The sequence below is a fragment of the Pocillopora verrucosa genome, chromosome 8 (assembly GCF_036669915.1).
Source record: "Pocillopora verrucosa isolate sample1 chromosome 8, ASM3666991v2, whole genome shotgun sequence".
In the NCBI taxonomy this organism is placed as follows: domain Eukaryota; kingdom Metazoa; phylum Cnidaria; class Anthozoa; order Scleractinia; family Pocilloporidae; genus Pocillopora; species Pocillopora verrucosa.
Window position 1 is genome coordinate 15,196,132 of NC_089319.1, and position 9,447 is coordinate 15,205,578.

Genomic DNA, 9,447 nt, shown 5'->3' on the forward strand with positions numbered 1-9,447 from the left:
TCTTCAGTTTAATTACAAGAGTTACCCTAAGTCAGAAATCAAATTATCACATTGAATGGATTTCAAGGGTGTCAATCATTTAAGTGCTAAAGGAGATGTATATGCTCAGATTCATATGCTTCAAAAACTATTCAATTTTTATCTCCATTGTTAAAAGTATCAATCAAAATCTACTTCTTTTGAGCATATCAGATTCTGAAATGTAATCTAACCATTCAAAAATCGTCTTCAAATGGGCAAAGAAATCATCTCTGGCACCATTTCAAACAGCAGTCAGCAATGTGCTGACTAAATGTACTGTGGAAAAAATTTCTAGTGCTTTCAACAATGTAGCTATCTCAATAGAATATTCCCACAACTGAGGTGAATAGTACTTGCCAAACACTTGTACACCAGCTAATCAGGTACATGTATGTAGTAAACCTGGAAATTTTTATCAACTGCAAGTATTTAGATAAGAATTTAAGGTAACTAAGTCATTTTTCCCACTTTTATTCTTCAGTTCTGTCCTCATTTGACAATTTTGTGTTTAGAATTTTGTTCACAAAATCAAGTAAGAAGGTTTGTGAGAAAAGAAACTTTCTCAACCTTGAATCATGCAAAAGTAACCTTGAATCTAAAGCCACTTGATTCAAGTTCTTACTCTAAAACTGATTCAAACCACTCCCTTGACAGTTGAGTAACAAAAGAGGAGTATTTTTTCATAGAAATACTGCTTCATGCTTGGTTGCTACAAACATTGGTTTTCAAAATTCTTTTATTTTACTGAATGAAAGTAACATTTCCCTGACAAATGAAATATCATATGAAACAGAGGAAATATAGCAAACCTCTTCCCAACAGCCATCCTAACCACTCATCTTGATGATTTGCCACCATTGTTCAACATAGAGAAAGATTTACAGTGACTAAGGCTAAGTTAAATTATTGAGATCCAAGAGACTAAGGAAAACCATCAATGGCAATGAAACTGTTCTGTGGTTTAATGTCTACAGCCATGCTCCCACTAACTAACATTTCACTTTCAAACAAGACAATGTAACTCCCATCTTTGAAAACACCTTGAGAAAAAGCAATTTCATTCCCGAGTATTTTTGGAGGTACAAGAAGAATGATTGGAAGAACACCCCAGACTTCATGCCAGTCTCCAAAAATTACATGTACATCTTGGAGCTCCAATGAAGATGCAAAACTTTCCTTTTATCTTACAACGAAACTACCATATCCTGGTACTTTTGTTATAAGATCTGGAAGAACATATAGCTGTCAGAGAAGCCTACTTTCTAGTTAAATCATGTCTCTGATCCAGATTCATGCTGATTCATTTTAAGTCCTAGCTCTCATTGGCATTCATTAAAATATCAGATTTCCTTTGCTTGCTTTCCCTTAAATCTGTAGATTGATTTTTTTTCACTCCTAGATCTCCTCGCAGATTTTCTACTATAGACTGGAATCCCTTCTTTTCTTTAGTTTCCAGAGTTTTCCTTAGTTCTTTTAGTTTATCTCTGTCACCTCTTAAAGGTTCTTGCATCTTTAGGTTCTGCTTAACAGATCTCTCAGTGTTACTACTTGCTACTCCTGTCATATTTTTAAAATCTATGTTTGACTGGACAGCTCCATTTGTGTGGGTATCCATAGAGTCATTGCATCCAGAGCAACTCATGTTTAAGAGCTTCCTAAGTTTTTGTACCTCAGCCAAAAGATCGCTGTAAGCCTACGAAGAAATAAAGTGATCAATTATCAGCAGACAAAATAATCTTGCAACTAAAATTCTTAAATGAAAAATTTCTTTGAATAGTATTTATTGGAGCTACACTTGAAAAAATTTAGTAATCATCTCACATCCATTTTGTATAAGAACCTATAATACATTTTTTGCATACCGAAAAATTGAATTACGGTCAACTCGCCGACGGACCAACTCGCCGACGCCAACTCGCCGACGTATAAAATCGAGTAGAGACGTCGGCGAGTTGGTTGTCAATCCAATACAACTTATTAGAAGTTAAACATACAGAAAAGTAAACGATATTTAGTAAAAAAACACTGGTGAACATTGGTGAACATCAAACAGAAGCTTAAACATTGGTGAATATTGGTGAACATCACCAATGACTATAACAGCTTAAGACGCGAACGAGTTATTGTGCGACAACAACACCGTAAAGACTCATCATGTCAATCGCTCAGATTTTTTAACAAAAACTTGGCTTTCTAGACGAGATCTTTAGGAAAAAGCATTTCTTTTTATTTGCAACAAAGTTTATAAGGATCTCAAGGCGAATAAAGGGAAGTAAACATCACCAATGACTCTATACAGCTTCAAACGCGAACGAGTAATTGTGTGACAACACTGTAGACTCATCATGACAATCGGTCAGATTTTTAAAGAAAACTTGGCTTTCTAGACAAGATCTTTGGTAAAAAGCAATTATTTTTATTTGCAACGAAGTTTATAAGGATCTTAAGGCGAATAAAGTAAAGTAAACATCGCCAATGACTCAAACAGCTTCAGACGCGAACGAGATAATTATTGTGTGACAACAACACCGTAAAGACTCATCATGTCAATCGCTCAGATTTTTTAACGAAAACTTGGCTTTCTAGACAAGATATTTAGTAAAAAGCAATTCATTTTATTTGCAACAAAGTTTATAAGGATCTTAAGGCGAATAAAGCGAAGTAAACCTCACCAACGACTCTAACGGTTTCAGACGCGAACGAGTTATTGTGTGACAACAACACAGTAAAGACTCATCATGTCAATCGCTCAGTTTTTTTAACGAAAACTTGGCTTTCTAGACAAGATCTTTAATAAAATAAAAAGAATTGCTTTTTACTAAAGATCTTATCAAGAAAGCCAAGTTTTCTTAAAAAATTTGAGCGAGTTGTATTAGATTGACGACCAACTCGCCGACGTCTCTACTCGATTTTATACGTCGGCGAGTTGGTCCGTCGGCGAGTTGACTGGTTACCGAAAAATTAAGCCCTGATGGTTGATTGATGTCATGCTAAATTTGTGATAATGTTCAACAAACCAGACCATAGTCAATTTGCAGACCAGAAAGTAAGTTGAATTGCCAGGATTCAGAATTCTATCTTCAAAATGTTAAATTATCAAATTTTAGGGACCACATATACCTTGGAACACTCTTCTTTAGAATGAAAGCTGGCAATCTTTCCTTTATGGTCATCGCCAGCGTGTGAGTTAAGATCTCCTACAAATGAGCTGTTTTTGCTACCTTTTTCATCTTTCCCTTTTTTCTTGTTGCTGTCATTTGGAATCAAGTTTTCCTTTTGGAAAAGAGCTTTTCTGTACTTGTTGTAGCCTTGAAGAGTCAGCTCTTCGCGATAGAGTGCTTCTTCAATCTGTTCCCACTCTTTCTGGCCCTCAGCACTTAGCACTGGATAAACTATAGAGTGAAATCATTAAAGCACTTCATCAATCAAGGATGTAATTGCATTAATTAAAATAACATATTGCCACCTCCCTCATCCTCCACATTCCTCTCTCTTCTCCTCTCTATCCCCTCCCATCCCCCCTCTTCCCCTCTCTATCCCCTCTCATCCTCCCTCTTCCCCTCTCTTCCCCTCTCTATCCCTTCAGGGATAATTTTCCTTGTCTATAAAATTGGTATAACATTACTGTAGCTGTTCCACTTAACAAAGGAGGTCTGTGATGAAACTTTTATAAGGGCTTAAAAGTGCCATTCTTTTTTCAGCAAATTTGCCTTGGGAAGTTTTCCTTGAAACTCTGCTATCGCAAAATATTTCTTAATGAGCACACTTGTAGCAAAAACACAATGAGACAGTGTTAAAATGCAGTTTTTGTTATCCTCTCTAAATTAAAACTTAGCTTATGCTGCAGTGTGAAAAAACAAACAAACAAACAAATAAACAGGGTTAAAAAAATTAATCTCACTCATTGCCCCATTTTGTTTTTAATTAGTTGTTATTACAAATATTAAATACTACGTAACAATTTTGGCTCTTTACTATGACGTTTCAGAACATTAGAGTAAAAAGGTTTTCATACTCAAATGTTTACATGTGCAAAACCTTGATCAAGCTGATTGAGATTTTTTTTACCTTCCCAGTTAAAGGAAATGAAAGACTGTATATGAATATGTAAAATGTGCACACTTATCATAATGATAGCAAAGATTTTTTTTTTCATAATTCCACATCATATCAAAATTGAAATTGAAATGTTTGTATGTTCAAAATGTTACTACAACTATTCTGATGTAATTACACAAAACTTAATTACCTAGGAAGGCATCTATAGGACAAGCCAGTGGTGTCTCAAATCTTAATTCATAATGACAAATAGTGGGCTCTACTACAGAGATAACCTTGTTATGATCTCCACATCTAAGAAATACCTGTAGAATTTCAAAAGGAGCAATATTATATTACTGATACTTCATTGTTGAAAAATGCTACATACTTAGTATATAACATTATATATATATTGTAAAATAGGTTGTGGTTAGTTATTGTGGTAAATAACACTTCAAAAGAGGAATATATTAATTATTTGTATCATGATATGGTTTGTCCCACATCGTGAGAGAAGCAATTATATTCCTCTTTTGAAGTAGTTTATTTATGTAATTATACTTCTCAATTGTCTTTACTGACCCTTTCCACAAATAATTCAACTGGAAGGAGCACACAAATTAACGATAAATGAGCATCAAACTATGTCTAAAAACAATTTTGAAATAGGAAAACTGACACAGGAGGCAGCAAAAGTATCACTGGTTAAGTACACAAATTGGTTGCACCATTAACGAGGTTGTGACATTAGAAATTTTATTTTAAAGGATGAGTGACATTAATCTCATGCTAATTATGCAAATTTGCTTCAATGTGTTTATTCCTGTAAAAATGTACATGGAAAAATTATGCACTTCTGATTTGTTGTCTTTGAAAAATTAACTTGTGCTTATTAACACCAAATTATACTCGGAATCATGTTATTACCTATACTTGAAGTGAATTGATTTTTTTGCATATAGTTTCGCTAGGCTAGTGTGTTTGCAGATAAAATCTGATGGCTATTCATACTAATAGAAAGCACCTCACATATAATTATCAAAAGATATAATAATCAGAAAAAAATCTGAGGAGTTCAAAGTACACCTTTGTCTGTCTTGGTTTCTCACCAGGACACATGTCACCATTAGCTAACAGCATGGCTTCAAATGTGTTGTTCACAATGACCCATTCTTTCCAGACACTGTTAAAAAATAATCAACCATGGCAGTTGCATGCTTCTAATCTTTCCTAGAACAATTTTGGTGGGATTGCAAATACTTTTGTCAATACTCAGAATACACAACAATTTTTTATCAGTCTGTTATATCTGTTATATCTTTATTAATAAATTAATTTTTAATTTAATTTGTAAATTAATTGAAGCTATTTTGATTAGTAATTTGGAATGGGTACTATATAATATTGATTTGCACCACTGCTAATTCTAATTGATTTACAATTCAGTACCATATTGTACATTAATCATTTTCATAGCTGTCCTCATGATTTTAATTATCATCAAGACATTTTTTATAGCAACCATATGTAAACACTCAAAGACATGACTGTGTTTTAAGAACATGCTGAGCTTTTTTTTAAATAATTAAGAAAAATCCAAAAGTCCTTTTAGCCCTTTTTACTCCCAGAAGTAACAACTCAACATGTAACTTCTTCCTATAATATTCATATGTTGTCCAAGAAACAAGTGATGAGTTACTCAAACTTTTTGGAAGAAGATCTTGATCAGATACAAAATTCTGGTAGACAATTTACAATAATGATAATAATAATAATATTTATTACTTGTAATGCACATTTTATAGGTGCATATGATCAAATGCATAGCAGCCACAAGGGAGATTTAATCATCAGATCTTGGGAGTTGAAGGGTTAAAGTTAGAGTAATTCATCACTTCATGGGTTCATTATGAACCAATACAATGACCAGCTCCCAGTTGCTTCTTAGCTCAGACGGTAGAGCACTGCACCAGCATGGCAGAGGTCATGGGTTCAAATCCTGTACAGGCCTGAATTTTCACTACTGCTAAAAATAGATGGTATTCATTATGTAAAGACTGGTTTCATATTCAAATTATACATGATTACTGATTAAAGTAGAAATGCCTCACCCCAAAACTCCAGAAAATGCATTCCATCTTACTGTCTGTTCCTTTTGTGTCACATTGTGGAATGGACAAAACTCATACTTGTACCTAAAAGACACATTTGATCAGTGTTGAAGGCTACTATTACATGATCTGAATTAATGATCACATAGCAGATATCTTTTTAGACAAAAATGGTTCAATTCAACAATATGACACCCATGTACAGGTTGGTGCAAAGTACATGTTGCTAGGCATTACTGCATTACTGTACTACAGTACACACCATGACACATGTAAGTATTTCTATAAAGTTAATACTGTTCAATTACTTTTTAATGCAATTAAAAAAAAACCTTTATACCCACACAAATATTAGTATAACATCTTGTGACAGTTCAAAGAGCCTGCTATATCACATGATTGATTTAATTTTGTTATGTGACCTTGATATAGTGGTGGCTCTGTGCAACTTGTTTGATCAAATAATTATAGTCTATTACAATCATCATGATCAAACATGGTAAATCAAGTTTATGAAATATTTACAGTGGACAGAAGGAAGAGGCAATAATACATGAAAATCAAATGTTGCAGATCATTTAAAAGATGTACTTCACTCAGCCAATCATACTCCAAAAATAATGTTTCACAACACATGTCATCTGAAAGTTCTCATGATTTAACACACAATTATGACTCACATCTTACCCATTATGTATCAATGTAAAGCATTTTCCAGCCAACACTTGGAGATGTGGTGGACCTGCAAGGCACAAAAAGTTAGTTTAATTTTGAATACAAGTGGACATTTTATTAAGGCAAGAGGTGTCATAATTCCTTTTTGAACTATCATAATTCAAAAATTATTTCAGTTGTAAAACTTGCTCTAGCTGGTGACCTTACCTTGCTCTGTTTTTCACAGATTTAATAGTCTATCATATATCATGACACCATCTTTCAGGCATTCTTGGAAATTAATAGTTAATTGGAATGGTCAAAAAATCAATCAAAATGCATATTAATGTTGAGTGGCTGAAAAGTCATAGACACCTTAAACTCCCAGTGGTTCCTTGGAACACTTACTGTGAAGCTCAGAAACCAAGCACACCAGAAGTACTTGTGGAAAATTATTGCTTTTTAAAGAAAAAAGCTACTCAGGCGTAAGGCAACTGAACTGTAAACAGTAACAGTAACTACAATAACTACAGTAACAGAAACAGTAAACTTTGTGCTTTTGAGATTTCCTTGAGTGTTCTAGACTTAATTCTGAGTGACCAGGATACAATTGATCTATCAGAATGGAATCAAAATGTTCTCAGTTTTCTGAGTTTCACAGTTACAGTAATTCCGGTAACTACCCATCATTGTGCTTAGCATTCTAACCAAGACTGCAAAGAGAAAATATGATTCCATTTTTAGATACATTTAGCTGGAAAGAATGCTTATATTAAAAAAAGTGCTTTGTTTACCTGACACAGCACTAGGTTTTACTCTGGCAGCAAGCTATAAGGTAAACACAAAAATGACTAGAATCCATGAAACATATGATATATGAAAAACAAAAGGCCTCTATCAATAGTACTATCAGAATACTTGAGCAAGTTAAACAGTAATACCTTAGTTTCACTTTGAGATATATGTCTAGCAGGCTGATAACTATTACTCCTGACAAAGCAAAAAGCAAACAATGTATCAAATGCACATGCAGACTGCAAGCAAGAGTATTGATATATAACTATTAATAATATTATTATTATCATCATTATCATAATGATTGTTATCATTATCACTATTATTATTATAATTATCATTATGATCATTAATTAACAGAATCTAACAATAATATGATCATCACATTATCATCTGTTTTTGTTGATTTTATCACTATCTGTATACTACAAGGTGCAACTCATATGATTATAGGTACATATGCCTTTCATAAAAACCAAATTAACAGACCCCAAGAAATCTGTGAACCAACTTAATACCATGATATTTGAGCTAATTAAGATAATATAAATCAGTTTTATTATGCACAACTGACATTTTCCAGTTGACCAACAATGTGTGAAACAGAGTTAAATAGAAAAAGTTCTTCCCTTTTGTCCAACAATGCCCTTGTTTGTTTTTCATTATTTTGAGGTTATCAGTCACTAGTAAGCCATTGTTCAAACTGATACTGTACTTTAACCAGTGTATGGGTAAATACATTAATTCCTGCTTTCAAATAATGTCCTTATGTCAATCATCATTACGTCATCTTGCAATGGTTAAGCTTTGTTAGTCTAAGAGTAAACTCACATTTGTCCAGATCTGTAGACTGCTGGTGCTTCAACAATTTTCACCTTTTCAGGCCCGGAAACTAAACAATTTTTATGTAGACCATTAAAGTTTCTAACTAAGTAAAGAAAATTTCAGTTGCTATGGGCATAATCTATTTCTGTCCCAATTTTTGGACAGGTGCATGGTTTGCCTGCACCATAGTTACAGGGAGAATTAACAGACTTTCAAAAATGAAAGAATGGTGGAAAAAATTACTAGTTCTTCATCAAGGTCATCATCTGATCCAAAGTAATCTTTCCATTTGTTTGATGACTTTAAATCTAATTTCTATTCGTACCACTGCACCAGTCGCGAAGGAAAACGAGGTACTGTCTGCTTTCCACTATCAAATACAAATGAACGTTCCTTAAACCCATAAAACTATAAAATACACCGCCACTTAATCGTAGTAGTATCTCAGTAGTATCCACTGTGGACCTACACCCTATGGTTATTGTTGTTCGAATTGATTTGTTTCAGTTTCTCAAGCTGGATCATGAGCGAAACACTAAAACTGACTAAACGTGAGCTACGAAGCTAATAACCTTAATTAGAATAGCGTGATTGCAAAACGGTGGCCAAAAAGACAGATCGTCACTGGTTATTACCATTTAAATCATAATAATATAGAGACTGCATTTTCATCATAATGTTTGTTTGAATATAACGTCTAGTCACTGCATGTGCATCTAAGTAGTAAGCTAAAGCTCAGAAAGGTACAAAATGTATATTTAGAAAACACCTCACTGATAAATTACTTCAAACAAATTATTTGCAGCTAGATATCAAAGGAGGTAGTATTAGGTCGAAAGAGGACATGAAAATATTCAGGACTTACCTTCAATAAATAAGAATAACATAAAAATGGCAAATAAACCATGGCTTAGTCTTGCATTATGCGCTATGACTGCCTCCATTTTGTATTTCCAAACTTGCGCCTGCACTAGCTATGTAAAGCAGTCATCTCAGCCCC

The 9,447-nt window shown here is 33.7% G+C and overlaps 1 protein-coding gene across 1 annotated transcript; it reads right to left on the bottom strand.

Moving 5' to 3' along the window:
- Window positions 1–476: 476 nt before the first annotated feature.
- Window positions 477–9,405, bottom strand: LOC131785041 (N-acetylglucosamine-1-phosphotransferase subunit gamma-like). The gene is made up of 10 exons (XM_059101885.2): window positions 9,313–9,405; window positions 8,454–8,514; window positions 7,769–7,817; window positions 7,622–7,655; window positions 6,861–6,915; window positions 6,174–6,257; window positions 5,149–5,245; window positions 4,271–4,385; window positions 3,142–3,413; window positions 477–1,714 (listed from the first exon to the last, which is right to left on the bottom strand). Exons 1-10 carry the CDS (start codon window positions 9,389–9,391, stop codon window positions 1,334–1,336), a joined length of 1,227 nt encoding a protein of 408 aa, XP_058957868.2. The 5' UTR covers window positions 9,392–9,405; the 3' UTR covers window positions 477–1,333.
- Between the last annotated feature and the right edge of the window lie 42 nt (window positions 9,406–9,447).